The following is an 18,485-nucleotide window of genomic DNA, read 5'->3' as shown; positions in this document are numbered from 1 at the left end:
ATAGTTCAGAGGATGAGACTGAAGACAGAAAAGAAGGGACTAACTGGGAGAATTCAGTTCCCAAGGATGTGGATGTGGAAGCAGGTAAGATGGGAGAGATATAGCCTAAGGTTGAAGTTCTCTGCCTAATGACAGCTATATTCTTACCTAGTTCTGCCCCCAGCCCCCTGAAATTTTCCCACAAACATCTGGGTGTGAAGAGAAACATGGAATGCAGGCAAGAGCACATTTCTTGTCATGTGCATTGGTTGGACAGGGGCCCTAATAAATGTGGACAGTGTTAGGAGTCATGAGCTTCTAGAGGTTGGGGTGGAGGGAAAGTGAAAGAGAGAGCTTTGTTTCCATTCCAAAAGCTACAGAGGATTTCAGCCTGAAAGAACGCATGGTTGTTCTTTTAGCTCTCCAACCTAAGTTTCTTCTAGAGGCCGTAAAGTTAGCAAAGATGCTCCATGGTCTGTTCTGCAGAAAACAAACAAGCAGGCAACCATTCAGAAGAGAAGCCAAATAAGTCCTTGGCAGAAACTGAGGTTACGATTACAGCAGGGGAACAAAATAAAACTTAGCAAATAAGGAAGGTCAGAAACTGCTCTTCCCTTTATCTTGTTAAAAATGATGGCACTGAGAAAAACAAATGTCGTATAATAGGGCTCATATGTGGAGTCTAGAATTGACAGAGATGAACGTATTTGCAAAGCAGAAATAGAGACACAAGCATAGAGAACAAACTCCTGGATACTGATGAGGGAAGTGGGGGTGGGATGAATCGGGAGACTGGGACTGACATATATACACTATTATGTACAAAATAGGTAATTGATCAGAACTTACCGAATAGCACAGGGAACTCTACTCAGTGCTCTGTGATGACATAAGTGGGAAAGAAATCTTTATTTTCCCTTTTGAACTTTTTATTTTGTATTGGCGGCACTAGTGGTAGAGAACCCGCCTGCCAATGCAGGAGATGTAAGAGACAAGGATTCAATCCCTGGGTCGGAAGATCCCCTGGAGGAGGGCATGGCAACCCACTCCAGTATTCTTGCCTGCAGAGTTGCACGGACAGAGGAGCCTGGAGGCCACAGTCCATAGAGCTGCAAGGAGTTGGACACAACTGAAATAACTTAGCACAAAGCGATTAACAAAGTTGTGATAGTTTCACATGGACAGTGAAGGGACTCAGTCACACATATACATGGATCCATTCACCCCCCAACCCCTGTCTCATCCAGGCTGCCACATCACATTGAGCAGAGTGGGAAGGAAATCCTAAAAGGAGAAGATATATGTATATGTATAACTAATTTACTTTTCTACATGGAAGAAACTAACCCAACATTGTAAAGCAACTACGTGTGTGTGAAGTCGCTTCTGCTAAGTCACTTCAGTTGTGTCCGACTCTGTGCGACCCCATAGATGGCAGCCCACCAGGCCCCGCTGTCCCTGGGATTCTCCAGGCAAGAACACTGGAGTGGGTTGCCATTTCCTCCTCCAATGCATGAAAGTGAAAAGTGAAAGTGAAGTCGCTCAGTCGTGTCCAACTCTTAGCAATCCCATGGACTGCAGCCTACCAGGCTCCTCCATCCATGGAATTTTCCAGGCAAGAGTACTGGAGTGGGGTGCCATTGCCTTCTCATGTCCAACTCTCTGCAACCCATGGACTGTAGCCCACCAGGCTTCTCTGTCCATGGGAGTCTCCAGGCAAAGTAATTATACTCAAATAAAAATTAAAAATAGATTATGGCACTGAGAATCCTGCAACTAAATAAATTCCTACTCGATGTTGTGCTCTGTCCCAGGGTTTCTTCGCTCTGGATGATTTTGTGCTAGCGGTGTTCAGAGCCTCTGTGTCTTTGGCTCCCAGGTCCTCCAGATCTTACTGGATCTACAGGGCTCAGGATGTGGTATTTTTCTCAGGCAAATGACCATGCAGATGGAGAGCAGCAGATGGGAGGGTACCACGTTGCCAACAGGAAGAGAAGTCTAACAGTTTGAACGGCTGCCCTGATGTGCCATCAGCCTTGTGACTCTGGGCAAGGGTAGGCCTGGAACCCTGAGAATCAAACGGTAATCTGACTCTGGGCTTGTGCTCCAGTCTCATTCTTGCACTCCAGCCCCATATGTAAATTATATGTAAATGCACATGCTTTAGAAAACTGGAAAGCCCAGAGCAAACCCAAGGTGATGTTTCAAGTGTCAGGCTAAACCACTCCTTATAAGGTGGTATTTAAATGGCGGCAACAGACAAATAAGTTGTACGTGTGTGTTTGTACATGTGTGTATGTGTGCTCATGGGTGTGGACACTGTGAGTGCATAGGCATATGTGTGTGTGGGCATACCCAAGTGTGTTGGGGTATATTCTATTATAAAACCTTCTAATTCAGATGCTGCCATTCTTGGCTTACCACTATGTGGATAGAGCTTCAATATAGTGACAGGATATACAGAAAACCCCCAAACATCAGCATGACTTATTTTGGTCCCTTTGAGTGAGCCAGTTAGTACTGATGTGCGGCCCACTGAAGGATTCTGTAGCGCTCTCATCTCCTTTAAACCCTTCCCATACTACATCTCCTGATATTACCATCACTATCAGCAATGGGCTAGTCTAACAAGGTGGGGATGTTTTCACTGCCTGGTCCCAGAGAAGGATGCAGAGTACCACTGAGAGCCTCAGAAAAGCCTCCCAGAGCTGCAGACCCTGCTCAGTGATGTCCTCAGGTTTGACACTGGACAGAAAAACCATTAAAGGATGGGGAAGTTTGGGGTCCTTTTTGGTGCATGTAAGGGAGCATGGGCCATCAAGCATGGCTGCCAGGGGGCCAAAAAAGACCCCAAAGAAGGTGGTCCACGGGAGAGACAGGATTTAGAAAATGTGCAGCCATGCTCAGAAATGAGAGGACACGCATTCAGGGTTATTTTCACTTACTCCTTCCTACTTTGTCCCAGACAATCGCTTTTCATCCTTAAACTCATCCTCGCTCTTTAGGGTGTCACTTTTGTTGTGACCTTTGCCAACTCTTCACCTCCTCCCCTTCCCACTCTCTTCCCCCATGGTATCTGGGACCCAACTCGGTTATAGCACTTCCTTAGCTCATTCAAAAACAGGTACGAGTATCTACTACATGCCCGGTGCGGAGATGAGCAGATACAAAGGTGAACAAGACACAGTCCTTTGCCCTCTGACTGCTCACCATCTGATAGAGAGACAGACGAATAAAAACAGGTGAATGCAGTGTGAACAGTGTTTGATGGAGCTGAGTGGAGAAGTCCAAATCAGCCTTGGGATTCAGGGAAGGGAACTTGAATTTACTCTTGAAAGGTAATGGGAGCTAGCCATTCTGAGGATGGCGCTTATTGCCTGGCAGAGGCAAGAGCGTGTTCCAAGGTCCACATGGAGCAAACAGCAGGATTCATCTGGGGAATGGCACTGGAGGACTGGTGGAATTTGGGGAATGGCTGGAGTTTATTGTAAAGAAGTGGATGGGGATCAAATCAACAAAATATGGCCCCTGAGATTAATCCTGAAAGGCATAGGCAGGACTTCCCTGGTGGTCCAATGGTTAGGAATCTGCCTGCCAATGAAGGGGGCACAGGTTTGATCCCTGGTCTGGGAAGATATCACATGCCACCAGGCAACTGAGCCCATGTGCGACAACTACTGAGTCCACACTCTAGAAGCTTCGAGTCACAACTAATGAAGCCCACACGCCCTAGAGCCTATACTCCACAACAAGAGAAGCCACTGCAACGAGAAGCCCTCGAACCTCAACTAGAGAGCAACGCCTGCTTGTTGCAACTAGAGAAAGCCTGTGTACAGCAACAAACGACCCAGCACTGCCAAAAATTAATTATTTATTTATTTTTTAAAAACCACAAGTAGCCAGTGGATAATGTCAAACTGGGACAGTGGGGAGTTCAGATGGATAGTTTGGTGATTTTCTTGATGCAGGTCCAAGCCAAGTAAGACGTGTTTAAAATAACTTATGCCAAAGATACCAATTGACTAAATTAAAGAAATGGCAGTAGGGAACACACTTGAGAACTAGAATTAACCAGACTTCATCACTGACTGGATGTGGGTAGGAAGGGAAAAGAGAACAATTGACAGATTTCCAATTTGTGGCTGAGAATGCAGTGAGTGGTAGGACCAGTCTCTGAGATGGGAAAGATAGGAAAAGGGGAAAAGTTGCCTGTGAAGACAATGAGTCTGATGACTAGCTTGGGGACCCCCAAGTAGAGGTGCTTAGATCTGCTACTCAGGAAGAAGGCCATCTGGGAAAATAGATGTGAGAGTTCTTGTTATTCTAACAGTGGTCACTAAGCCATGGGTTCATACCCAGAGAGACTGTCTAGATTGAGAAAAGTAGAGACTGATGAGAACTAGCAATGTGATTTCAATCCCTTGACATGTAATGAGCAATCTTCTCTTATGACAATCCCGTGAGATCATATTTTTTTTACTCCTAGAACAAAGCTCAGAACACAGAAGACTCTCACTACGTGCGGCTTTCCTTTCTCATAAGCCACTTGGTTGACATCACTGTTTTAAGACAAAGTTCTATAATTTCACTTCTCTTTGCATGTTGAAATGTCATGTGGGTTAAAGATCGGTAAGGGTGCATGTAGGAGCCCCAGTTGTTTTCTGAAATGGTCTTTTTTCATGGCTAAGAATCATTTCTGAGTTCTTCAGTTTGTGTCCAAAATAAGATAAGAAATGATGTAATTAATAATTCCACCAAGTTGAATTTACATTGTGTTCAAATGACTATAAAAACTGTTGATAGGATTTTGGATGGAAATTTTAACTTCTGACCTTCCTATATTGTTATGCTTCAAAGTTATAGGATAAAGGGAGCTTCAGATATGGTCATAAGAACCATCGTCATCACTCTGTCCTTGAATGAATTAACTGGATGTGTCATTTGGAGAGTTGTCAACACGAGAATTCAGGAGAGTGGCAGTTATCCTGTCAGTCTAGTCTGCACCTTGCACCCATAACTAAGATACAGAATGTTTCTAGTTTTAGGGAAGAACTGAATCAAACGGTCATGGAAATGGGTCACATTTCCACAGTCAGAAATCCTAGCTACTCTCACCTCCTGGGGCTTCTGTGCGTGTGTGCTCAGTCACTTCAGTCGTGTCCAACTCTCTGCAACCCGCTGGACTGTAACCCAGCAAGCTCCTCTGTCCATGAAATTCTCCAGGCAAGAATACTGGAGTGGGTTGCCATTCCCTTCTGCAGGGGATCTTCCCAACCCAGGGATCAAACCTGCATCTCCTGCATTACATTTACTTCCTGAGCCATCAGGGAAGCTGTGTCTCCTACCTGTTCCCTTCTGTCACGAGTGGCTTCTCTGGGTGAGTGGTGGAGACCAGGGGAATGGCGACATCATGGGCTGCGTCCCCTTCTCCTTCGTGCAGCAGTGGCAGAGCATCTTCTTCAGCTGAGTCTGCCGACTTCTTCCTACTCCTGTGATGCAACCCTCCATCAATCAGGTTCCCAAAATTACCTGTAGAGCCAGTAGCAAGGGGAGAAGGGCCAGATGTCAATAAGTAGAATCAGGCTGCTTGGCAGAAAGGATCCAAGCTTATGTCTTCCCAGGGCAGAGTAATAAGCTCTCAGTATGAAGGCAGGATGATGGTCAGATCAAAGAAATAAGATTACCAATGATACAAAGCCATCATCAGCTTCCATCTTAAGGTCTTTTTTTTTTTTTTTTAAATGACTTAAGTTACAGATTAACTGGATTCCTTCTCCATTTTTTCTGCTCCAAAACTTCCCAAATGTAAATCAAGACCTTCTCTGACGGAATGCTCTTTCTTGGAGTGGTTTTCCCAGGTGCACATCAGTCCAGAAGACTGCTGGGAGTTACAACAGTAGCATCTATTATACGCATAGCATGTCATGTGCATTAATTCATTAAACTCTTGCCATAGCTTCATAAGGAATTATCACTATTCCCATTTTATAGATGAAGAAACCAAGACCAAGAGAAATTAAGTGATCCTAGGGTCAGGGAACCAGGATTAGTAGTCCAAGTCTGTCTGAATGCAAACTATACTCTCAATCTTTCTATTTTAACTTTTTTTAATTGGAAGATAATTGCTTTACAATATTGGGTTAGTTTCTGCCATACGTCAACAAGAATCAGCCATAGGTATGCATTTAAAAATATTTTATTATTTTTAATATATATATATTTAATTAAAACTGTGAAAACAAATCTATCCCTTACATATTGAGTCTAGAGTGGACAAGGAGTTACTCATTTCTTCCTGAGGTGCAAACCTCCAACAGAATGCTACCATCTGCATGTAAGGCATTGATTCATTCAAGAAAGAGGTATAAAGTTCACGCCATGTGCCAGACACTGGGCTTGTCTGCACTTACCAATAGAAACTTCAAAGCTAATGGGTTTATCTCCGATCCTCCGGTCTATCATGGTAGCTTCGAAAAATGCTCCAAAGAGTAAAAATTCCTCATGTTTTTCTGGTACAATCTATAGAAAGAAAAAAAAAAGTACATTAGACGGCCCTGGATCTTTTTATAGTAGGAGGAAACTGAATCAGTGAGGCCAACCTGGTCCAGGGTGATTTACAGAAACCTGAGTCTTGGTGTCAGCCTGATACCGTACATCACTTCCACTCTAATCAGACTGGCAGGAACCAGGACCTACACGCTGCAAATCCCAGTTCAGCCATTCGCAATGATGTAGTCTCAACCTTACAATCAAATCTGCTTTCATTTTAAAGGTAAGCTTGGTATATGTATCTTGTTAAGAGAGTGATGGTTCCAGAAACCAGGTGACACATTACATTTCTGAGTGAGGCGGCTGAATGAGCTGGAGCTTCCATGCCGTGCTTTCCGGCTTTACCCTTGGATTTATTGAGCCCAACAGAAACAGCAGTAAGGTTCACTGAAGGAAATACAGCAGCTGTAGTTTCAGAGGCTAAGAGCCCCATTCAATCAAGAGCTCTTAACTCTGTCTGTCTCTCTCTCTCTCTCTCTTTTTTTCCAGCCATGAGGGATCTTGGTCTCCCCAATCAGGGATCGAAGCCATGCGTCCTGCATTGGGAGCACAGAGTCTTAAGCACTGGACTACCAGGGAAGTCCCCTTCTCTCTTTTTGAGACTCTTTCTTCACACACAAGCCCCCTGTGCTGCTGGCATCAGCAGGAAATGTTTCTATTGACCAGAAAGTGTGGGACAGGGTGGGGCCAGGTGCTGACTCTTAGTCACAGCACGTGCTGCTCCCGCCTGCCGCCACTGTGTCCCTTGGCTGTAAGCCAGCCCCTTATCACGCCTTCCTGAGGCCAAGTTTACTCTCTGGGAGGAGGTTAAAAATCACTCAGAGACCCGAAGGGAATGGAGGCCACGGAGCCTGGAAGAGGGACCACAGGTTCCAAGGCCAGGTGATCCCCTCTTTAAATCCCAACTCTGCTGCTTCCTAGCCGTTGACTGGGCAAGCCGTGTGCGCTATCCAGGTGTCATGTTCCTTGTCTGTGAAATGAGCATCACAGCAGGACCTACATGGGGCAGGAATGCGATCACCCATGTGCAGTACCTAGGATAAAGCCTACACACGCCAATGCCATACGTGGAGTCACCGTAAGTATTTCAACAGGTTATAATGCATGTCTTAATCCCATCCACCCTTCAAAGTCCAACCCAAATGCCTCTTCTTCTGGAAGCCTCCCCTGAAGCCCTGAGCTAGAAAAACGATGATGGTAGTGTTTACAGAACTCTTATTGTGTGTCAGATATGGAGAGAGTAGCATGGAAACATACACACTCCCATATGTAAAATAGATAGCCAGTGGGACATGGGGAGCTCAACTGGTGCTCTCCACAACCTAGAGGGGTGGGATGGAGTGGGAGGTGGGAGAAGGTTCAAGAGGAAGGGGACACATGTATACCTGTGGCTGATTCATGTTGATGTATGGCAGAGACCAACATAACATTGTAAAGCAATTATCTTTCATTCAAAATTTCTGGATCACTATGGTATACAACTGAAAATAACATGGTATTGTAAATCAACTATACCTCAATAATTTTTTTCACTTTAAATAAACAAAAGTTTAAAAAAAAGAATTTTACCTGTATTATCTCATGTAATTCTTGTAACTATCCTATGAGAGGGATCTTTCTATTCTATCCATTTAAAGGTGAGAAGCTGTAGTTTCATGAAAGAGTAAGATATCTGTTCATAGTTACTAAACATGATTATTAGTAACTGAGCACTTACTATGTGTCAGGCTCTTTTCTAATAAGCACTTTGTTGTATTAATTCATTAAATCATCATTATAAGCCTATGAAGTAGAGGTTATTATTGGAAATAAACCTCCTAAGGAGCTTAAATCACTTGCCCAAAGACTCAAACAGATACTTGTCCAGAGACCGGACAGTAACCATCGCACAATACTGCCACATCTTAAACCCAACTGTCTTATTTGGGAGCCCAGTATTTTAATCCTTACACTGCACTCACCCCAGGAGATAATATGACTTTATCTTTACCTGCTTAAGGCACTTTATCACATTCTACTTCCTATACATTTATTTTGTAGGTCTTATCTCCCCTTCCATACCATAAATTTCATGCAGTCAGGCTCTATTTTTATTCCTACCAATGCTGAGGATTTAAAAAGGAACACAGGGCAGGAATAGAGATGCAGATATAGAGAATGGACTTCTGGACACGGGAGAAAAGGAGGATGAGACAAAGTGAGAGAGTAGCACTGACATATATACTACTATGTGCAGAACAGCTAGCAAGCAGGAAGCAGTTGCAGAGCACAGGGGGCTCAGCTCTGCGCTCTGTGATGACCTAGAGGGGTGGGATGGGCAAGAATGGGAGGGAGGCTCGAGAGGGAGGAGATATATGTATCCTTACAACTGATTCACGATGTTGTACAGCAGAAACTAACACATTGTAAAGCAGTTATATACCAAGAAAAAATAAAAATAAATTTAAAAGATAATAAAGATGAACACAAGGTTTGACAGAAGGGAGATAGGCTTTGATGGTGATGATGACGATGAGTTTAAAAAGCCAGCATTATAGGACCTCATTTGTCCAGATTCACAATGACAGCAAGGCTGCAGCAAGGGAAATTAGAGCTGCGGGAACCTGGAGAGCTAAACAAGAAGATGCTACAAAAAAATAGATATTATCATGTTAGTAAGGGCAAGCTCTGAGCTGCTGAGGCTCTGGGGAAGGCAGAAGCTGTAGTGTGGTAGTTTAAAGTTATGTCCACAAATTCTTGGAAAAGCCTCCCCTTAAAAGGTGAAGCCTCATTCATTCCCCAACCCTGTTTCAATGTGGGCTGGACATGTGGCTCATTTCTAACAGTTAGAATGTGGCATAAATGTCTGTGTGATTTCCATGGATTTGGGCAAAAAAGACATTGCAGTCTCTGCCTTGCTCTCTTTTGGATCATCCACTCTGGCAGAAGCCAAATTTATTAAATCCCAGCAGTAAAATCAAGTGGCTCTTCCAAGGCTAAGTTGACCCACATACTAAAAATCCTTCTGTGTGTTCTAGTCTCTACCGGGAATGGACAGCTCTGGGAGACCAGGCACCCCATCCCTTCCCCATCTGAAATTAGAGTCTGGCTGACCTAAGAAACACCCTCCCAGAGGCAGAATCAAGCTATAATCTACTCACCAAAATATAAAATGCTTTCGTTTGCAGTGACAAAGTACTATTGCTGAACTTAAAGACTGAGAGCTTAGTCACGGTTTATGTTCCTCTTGGGGTCCCAGACCTCTCACCCCTAACACAGAACTGGGCCAGAAGATGCTACTCTGCTGTTTGCTGAGTCACAAGCAATGATAACCATTCCCTCCAGCGGTGACTTCCCCACAGGCGTGGGGCCAGGGAACAGGTGTCTTGGTTCCTTGTGTCCCTGCTTGTCACCCACTCTTCCTCCTCTTCATCCCTCATCCCACATTATCTCATCCAGAATGTATGCTGAGCTAACAAAGCTAAACACAATTAGGCCCCAGACAGAGTTCAGTCCATCACCCAGCCACCCACTCCCAACAGCTCCTCCAGAGTGCTTTAATTTTATTTTACTTTGGTGTCCATGGGAATCTGTGTTTGGGGGGGATGCAGACAGAATGCAACATGAGCAGATGGCTATGATGTGAGCAGGAAAAGGCAGAGGATCAGCCCTGAAATACAGGGCTGAGTCAACACACATTTTGCAGGGGGCGCAACACCTCCGTGGGTCTCTGGGGGTCCACGGCAGATGCTGTCTCTGCCCTGGGCTCCAGGCACAGTCTCAGTGGAAGAGCGCTCAGACCTACCTCTGGGGGCACGTTGAAAGGCTCCACCTCGACCTCTGCTGAGTTGGTTTTGTCTGAAGCCTGCTGGGGTTTGCCATCGTCAGTTTTGTCACCCTGGTCTTTACTCACGCCTTTGGAAGATTTGCCATCTTTGTCCTTCGGGGACAACTTGAACTCCTTAAGCGCCTTGGAGAATTTAGACTCCTGTGCCCCTCCCGAGAGGATCTCCACAGCAATCTCCACCAAGATCCTGCCCCGGTATGACACGCCTTCTCCGAAGCCTTCATTCAGTTCCTGGTAGTCATCCATCAGGCTGTGGTTCCTGGGTGAGCCATACAGGTTAATCCAGGCAGGTCCAAACGTGGGCAGGAAGCCTAGAAAGAGCCCAAGCTTTAGTTGCCTGGTTATGCTTTCAAGCTGGTTACTGCTTGCTGAGAGTTGTACACATTTGTTTAGAAATGTAAAGTATAAAGAAAAGACAAGAGAAAATATTTACAGAATATCCCATCATGGGGAGTTCCCTGGTGGCCTAGTGGTTGGGATTCTGGGCTTTTGCTGCCATGGCCCAGGTTCAATCCCTGGTTGGGAAACTGAGATCTCACATGCCATGAGGCTCGGTCAAAAAACAAAACAAAACAGGACATCCCGGACTTACCTGGTGATACAGTGGACAGGAATCCACCTTGCAATGCAGAGGACACTGGTTCGATCCCTGGTCTGGGAAGATTCCACATGCCACAGAACAACTGAGCCCATGCACCACAAACTTTAAGCCCACGTGCTATAGCTACTGAAGAGAATGTGCCTAGAGCCTGTGCTCAGCCAAGAGAAGCCACTGCAATGAGAAGCCCATGCACCGCAACTACAGAATAGCCCCTGCTCTCCAGGGGCTAGAGAAAAGCCCACGCATGGTAACCAAAAATAGAATAAAATTAAAGAAAGAAAGACATGCCATCACAATTGGCATTTTGCTATGTTTCTTTCTAGTCTTTCTTCCATGCATATGTTTAGACTTGTCCATAATTTTAGCAAGACTGTGCTGACATGCATTTTCATTCATCAAACTTTTATGGACTCCTAACATGTGCCAGGTATCATTTTAGAGACGAAACATAAAGCCCAATGGAGATTAAATCAGATACAAACATGAAACAAATATTCACATTACAAATGCTATGAAGGAGCTATATCTTGTGCTGCAAGGACAAAGAACAGGCTGCTGTGGCGTGAAGAGGAATCAGGCAGAGAGGAGGGTTCTGGGCAGAGGAGAGAGCATATGGCATTGGAAAGGAGCTTGGAAGCAGAAGGAACTGGAAGAGAAAGCCAGTGCGGCTGGAGTCCAGAGAGGGAGCGGGTGAGAAGAGTGTGGAGAGGCGAGTGGGTCTGTCTTTATCCTAGAGATTATGGGACTATTCTAGAGGAGTTTGAGGAAAGACGTGACCTACTCAGATGTGTATTTTTAAATTCACTCTGGCTGCTATATGAAGGGTTATAAGAATGGATGTGAGCACACTGGTTCAAGGACTCCTTCAACATTAAAATTCACGACATGGATAGCTTGGACCAGGGTGATGGTAGTGGAGATTGAGAGAAGTAAATGTTCTGAAATGTGCTCTAAACGTAGAACTGAAAAGACCCTGTGATTTTAACTTACTCTTGGCATAAGTTGTTTGCTTTCTTGATCCATAGCATCTGGGAAAATGTAAGTGTCTATGCAAACATCTCTTTGGCAACTGAATGTTCCTTTTGTTTTCTTTTCTGCAGCATGTAGGATCTTCATTCCTGGACCAGGGATCGAACCTGGGACCCCTGCAGTGGAAGCTCAGAGTCTTAATTGCTGGACCTCCAGGGAAATTCCCAGAATGTTCCATTTTGACTGGCAGTACAGGATGGTGGCCCTGAGCTTGACTTCCTGGGTTCAGATCTCAAGTCTCAGCTCTGCCATTTTCAAGCTGTGTGACCTTGGAGAAGTCTTTTAACTTTCTGATGCCTCAGTATCCTCAACTGTAAAATGGGGATGCTAATAGTACCTATCTCAGGATTATCTATTGGGATAATCTAATCTATCAGGATTAAAAGAGATAATATTAAGTGCTTCACTGAAGTCTTTAGGAAATGCTCTAAAATATTAGCTGTTACTCTTAATAAGTGCATGTGTGCTAAATCTCTTCAGTCGTGTCCAACTTTTTGTGGCCCTATGGACTGTAGCCCACCAGGCTCCTCTGTCCAAGGGATTTTCCAGGCAAGAATACTGGAGTGGGTTGCCAAAACCTCCTCCAGGAGATCTTCCTGACCTAGGAATCAATATGTATCATAATTTGCTTAACAATTCTTGTTGACAAAAAGTTGTCATATGCTTTATTGTTATCAATAATTCTAATACCTGAAAGCTTCTTCTCTCCATCCCCTCACCCACTGCCCCATTCCTCCATGGACTAGATTCTATCCTGCCTTTAATAAATTCTAAGAAGTAGTGCTATTGTTTTAAAAGAGGTAGGAAGATTCTATAACCCATGATATCTACTTTTTACTATCGCTATACATCTCCCCAAACCCAACAAAGTGACTCTGAAAAGTTGTGGGTAAAACACGTCTATGTCTGGTTGAGAAATGCTATGGATGGGCAGAATGTGCTTTCTCCATAAAGCAATCTGGGGCAAACATTTCCACAAGATGGAAAGTTAAATGGTATATATTTATTAAGGCCTTTCTATGATAACACTCTTGTGCAGGGCACAAAAATGTGTAAAAGTTGTTCTCTGCATAAGCCAAGCCTTTTACAGTATAATGTGTATACACACATATCCACAAATACATACATTAATTAACATAAATTTGTAGTGCAGAGAAAGATTCTCTTGAGATTTAAATAAAGGGAAGGTGGGTTGGGATATGTAGAGAATTATCAGCTATTAATTTAGATTTTGCTAATAGAGTAAGTCCCCTACATATGAACATGTAAGTTGCAAACTTTCAAAAAGTTGCAAATGTGTGCCTATCCTTGTATGCCAGCTGTTGTACTGTACTACTGTACTTTTCAAGGCACTGTACAGTAAGATTAAAAATGTTTTATTTTTTGTGTTTGTTTTTTATGTATGTATGATGTGTAGGAAAAGTATTATAAACCTATTATAGTACAGTATTGTATAGTTGATTGTGTTAGCTAGGTACTTAGGCTAGCTTTTTGGACTTACCAACAAATTGGACTTATGAACACACACTTGGAATGGAACTCATTTGTATGTAGGGTAATTACTATAAAGAGCTTTATCCAGGGTGAAAATTCTTTGGACTGACTCAATGAATTGGCTGGGGCTCTCCATTCTTGCCCTGGCTCTCTGCAGTCAGCTCATGCTCATCAGTAGTTGAGGGAACCATATTTTTTTGAACCATTTAAACACAGTAAAACCATTCTAAGCTTGTGAGCCATACACAGATACATGGTAGTTCAGCTGTGGTCCATGGACCACAGTTTGCCAACCTCTGATCCGATCTAAAGTCTTCATTTTCCAGTTAGGAAGCATAAAGCCCAGAGAAAGTGAGTGACTTCCTCAAGAACACACAGCAGTGTTCCTGGAAGACCTGGGACAGGGAACAAGCCTCATGGTTCCTAGAGTCTGGCTCTGTCCACTACCCTAAACCAACCCAAGCCACAGACCACGCAGAGATGGAAAGTGCCTAACACATCGCCTGCTCCTCTGGCTTTGAAGATGAGGCTCTAAATGAATCATTTCAAGACCCTACCTTGAAGTCAGACATGTGAGGCCTTACCTTTATCTCCATCCTGTTCATTGGAGATTTTCTTCAAGTCAATGAAGTGGGTTGCCAGCACTGTATCATTCATGCTGCCTTCATCCCACACCTGGATTTTTACCCTCCGACACAATGGAGGGAACATTTCCTTGAAGACCACCTGTTCATGCCACACGGGATCGGCACAGTTCTTCTGCACTGTGGTTCGCCCCTAAACACAAAGCCAGGAGGATGTGAACCACTGGAGGAAATGAAAGAGGCCTTTGACCAACTAAAGAACACTCTTCACACCAGCTGGAGATATAAAGTAAGTTGCCAAATTAATGAACCTGTTTCCACGAGGCACCCATGAAAATCAGTTACATCCCATGAACATAACCAGTGTCCTGCTCTGTGCCAGACACCGTGCTGGGCATCTGGGACAAAAGGAGGGTTGTCACAGGTCCTCCCCCAGAAAGTTCTCATCATCACACTGGGTTGAGGTGAAACTGACACCCGTGCTATGAAGGCGTTCTATGCATTTCCAGGAAGACAGCAGATACAATTAGACCCTGAGTTCGCGTCTTATAAAAGACTGAGGATTTCCCTGGTGGTCCAGTGGCTAAGACTCCATGCTCCTGATGCAGGGAATCTGGGTTCGATCCCTGGTCAGGGAACTAGAGCCCACGTGCTGCAACTGAAAGAGCCTGTGTGCCACAATGAAGATGAACGATCTCACGTGCCTCATTGAAGACCCAGTGCAACCAAATAAATAAATATCTTTTAAAATTAGGACCTAATACAAATCCCTTCCCCAGTCTAGACCTCAGTTTCCTCATCATACAATGGAGGTGATATCCTATTTGGGGGTTATATATGTCCTCTATATGCCAATGGGACCCAAGACAAAAGTAGTCCAAGGTTCACCCTGCCAAAGGGAGGAGCTGGGTAGAGACACGTGTGTTGGCTGAAGCTTCCGAGTCCAACTAATCAGGATTAAGCTCTGACCATGTGCCCAGGCCCTGGCACTTCCAATGGCTCTTGAGCAGGGAACAGCTGGACACAAGGATGTCCAGGCTTACATATGATAAGGACAAGCTGGGTAGATTGTGGAGCAGATTGAAGGAGAGGTGGTAATTCTCTGGGAATTGAGGACTGGCCAATAGCTCAGAGAAGGAGCCAGAGGTGAGGAAGGAGGCCTGCCTGCCTGGGTCCTGAATGGTGGTTCCCCCTGCCAGTTTTTCTCCATGAACCTTCCAGGAAGGTGAAGGTGAGAGGAAGTAGGTGACTCTCCCCTACTTTCCTGCCACGTGCCAGGCCTTTTGGGGACAAGCTTTCTCTCTCCAGGCATGTCTTGATTTTGATTTTAATGTAATGTCCTTTACCCAGCAATGTCCTGGGGTAAAGAACAGAATTCCGGCCCCAGGTCTGCCAGGATTGCAACAATGGACACTCACCGTCTGCCCAGCGAAGGAGACCTCCACAAAGGGATCCACGAGGTCCTTATTGTCACCCACAAATGCTTTGGTGACATTTGCCATGATGCTGGAGTTCACCTTGGGCAACCCTTCGGCTTTGTAGAGTCTCACGTAGAACCTGGCCCAGGGCCTCTCTGATGGAAACCCTTGAGGGATCAAGAGGTTCCTTGCAGGGGACAAAAATGAAACATAAAGGAACTGTTTCACTTGAAAGAATAGAAAGAAGAGGAAGAGGCAATTTGGAGGCAGAAAGGAGCATCCTGATACAGGAGAAAATATGAGGATGCATCACTAAAATGAGTTTTCTTCCTGGTGTGAATGACAGCGCAGGGTATGAATAGAATGAATGTGGTAAACTGGTTCAGGTTCCAGAATTAGAGAATAAACACTTAAAAGAGGTGCATTAAACCTTTCCATTTCATAAGTCAGTGGCTGAAATTATTCTCCCTTCAAAGAAAAATCAGCTCAATTCAGATCCGTAGGATAAGCTTGGGAATAGCTTATCCATTGTGGGTTGGTATAGGAAGACAGGCTGTTCTTGTTCTAGAAGCTGCCCTCCCAAAGGATAGTGGTGCCTTTGGTAGGACACCTCATGGCGCCCCTGACAGAGAAGAGTCTGGGGGGGACAGGCCTCTTTAACTTGGCAGTTCTCAAGAGCCCATAAGGAAGGGGAGAGGGGAAAGACATGGAAATGGGGACATGTCATTTCTCTTGCACGGTCCTCCATGGGCCTGTCTCACTTTTCTATTTGCTCCTCGGCATCGGAGGTTTTGGGGTTGGGCTTTAAGACATCTCCTTTTCCAGTCACGCTGATGTCACACTTCAGGTACCCCTTCGTGCCAGTCCTGATGTCGCCAGGATCCGTGAGCAGGGCCCACTTGTCACAGAACTGATGACCTGCAAGACGTCCCGACAGCTCAGATACCCTGCACGGATGCACCCAGATGCTCCACCCACTTCCTTCCAACACAAACCTCCCCACCCTCTGCTCCCCAGGAGGGGCTCGCTCATCACAGTTACTTCCAAGTCTCATGCTGCCCCTCTCTCCTCCTTCCCCTCCTCTCCTCTCTCCCCAACCACTTCTCCATCTTTTTCCCCAACCTGCCACAGGGATTTGGGAAGCCCTTAACCAAGTGGAAAATGCCTGGACTAGAGTCTAGCTTTGACCGGAGAGAAGGACATGAATGCAGTGTAGAAGCCATGCCTGAGGGCCTTCCCTGGGGGTCCAGTGGCTAAGACTCTGTGCTTCTACTGCAGGGACCACTGGGTGGGAAACTAGCATCCCATAAGCTGCACGGTGTAGCCAAAACAGAAGAAGCCACACGTAATTTCACAAGTGCCACTCACGGATCTTTTTGCTTGGCCTACATAGTGAGCCCAAACTTCAAAAGCTCTCACAAAATCTAGACTTTAAGCTTATCTTTAAAAAAAAAAAAAAACCTGTTAGATCTGGCAATACATAGTCCACATTGCCACACGGTGGCAGGTAGGAAAGGAGCTGAGTAGATGCTATTCCTTCCATAGGTGCTATGTGCCCCCGCCTCCATTCCCCCCAGCCTCCCTCATTTCCCACTGCATTAAACCCAGTCCACTGCACTCAGTGATGCCCAGTGCCTGGCCCCCTGGGGTCATGTGAGTTGGAATCACTGTTGAAGAGAAAGAACCTTTGATTATAAGATTTATGTTTGCTGTTGGTTCTGTTACTGATTAACTCTTGACCTTGGACAATCTGCCTAGTGCCTCTGAAAAATCAGGGATAATAGTAATAATTACAGCAAACCCATGTGTGACTTATCATAGTCATTATTTTGTGCTAGATCCTATGAAGTGCTTATGCATATATGCTTATGTATATATTCACTTACATATATATTTACTTAATCCTCCAACAACTCTATGGAGGAGGTGCTATCATATCCCAATTTTTACAAATAAGGAAATTGTAGCACAGAGAAGTCAAGTTATTAACCCAAGGTTGCACAGCTAAGAAAGAGGAGAGTAGAATTTGAAACCAGGCAATTCTGGCCCCCGAGGCCACATTCTTAACTTCCACATTTCCTTCTTATGTCTCACAGCAATAAATTGGACAGACTTTGGGAAAATATTTTAAAAAACTGCTCAGAAGTATCCCTGGGTTGGGAAGATCCCCTGGAGGAGGGCATGGCAACCCACTCCAGTATTCTTGCCTGGAGAATCTCCATGGACAGAGGAGCCTGGCAGGCGACAGTTTATGGGGTCGCAAAGAGTCAGACACGACTGAGCGACTAAGCACACAGCATATGGACATATAAGACAGCTTTATCATCAGACTGAAAACTTGGAAGAAGAGATCCATGAGTTACACACAGTTATACCACTTTGCTTAACTGATGCTCAATGTATTGAATGAATGGATAAGTGGATAAAGGGATAAATGAATTGACTCCTAGGTGTCAGAAGAAGAGAAGAAGAGCAAGAGAGACTGGGAGGCAACTCTTTCTCACCCGGTTGGTTGTACACGGTCCCCAGGTCCACTTTGAAGGAGCCGATCAGTACACTTCCTATCAGCTTGTGGTGAAAGACCTGGGAGAGACGGAGCATTGAGTCTGGCAACATTAGATTTCTCTTTGAGGCTAAATCTGTGAAAAGGGCTCATGACAAACCCATCAAAGAGGATTCTAGGCCTTGAACCCTGTCTGGCCTTCACTCTTATCTGGGGCACAATGACATTTGGTTATCGAACCTCAGGGATGGCTGTAAGGGTGGGCAAAGAATCACAGCTTTACCTCACCCTCTAGCAGGATTTTAGCTAAATGTCCTTTCAGGGACACCCATCAAATCTCACCACCTAAAAGGTTTTTGTTTTTTGTTTGTTTGTAGCCAAAATGAACTCTAGAGTAGCCCAACATTCAAATCTATCTCTGCGTTTAGAAACTCTACCCAACTTTTGTTTTTTTTTTTTTTGGCTTTGTCATGGGGTCTTAGCTGTGGCATGCAGGATCTTC

At 44.8% G+C, this 18,485-nt stretch overlaps 1 protein-coding gene across 2 annotated transcripts in view; it reads right to left on the bottom strand.

Annotated features, from left to right (window-relative positions):
- FER1L6 (fer-1 like family member 6) overlaps positions 1-18,485 on the bottom strand; it is a 175,548-nt gene that overhangs the window by 100,784 nt on the left and 56,279 nt on the right. For both annotated transcript variants that reach the window (XM_044928802.2, XM_025265468.3), the window contains 7 exons: positions 17,985-18,063; positions 16,242-16,398; positions 15,481-15,667; positions 14,063-14,255; positions 10,313-10,665; positions 6,390-6,498; positions 5,325-5,508 (listed from right to left, as the gene is read on the bottom strand). In XM_044928802.2, coding sequence (XP_044784737.2) covers positions 5,325-5,508; positions 6,390-6,498; positions 10,313-10,665; positions 14,063-14,255; positions 15,481-15,667; positions 16,242-16,398; positions 17,985-18,063 — 1,262 coding nt within the window. The remainder of the gene's footprint in view (positions 1-5,324; positions 5,509-6,389; positions 6,499-10,312; positions 10,666-14,062; positions 14,256-15,480; positions 15,668-16,241; positions 16,399-17,984; positions 18,064-18,485) is intronic.

Source organism: Bubalus bubalis, chromosome 15 (genome assembly GCF_019923935.1).
Source record: "Bubalus bubalis isolate 160015118507 breed Murrah chromosome 15, NDDB_SH_1, whole genome shotgun sequence".
NCBI lineage: Eukaryota > Metazoa > Chordata > Mammalia > Artiodactyla > Bovidae > Bubalus > Bubalus bubalis.
Note: the sequence above shows the minus strand (reverse complement) of the source record. Positions and strands in the feature narration are given on the sequence as shown.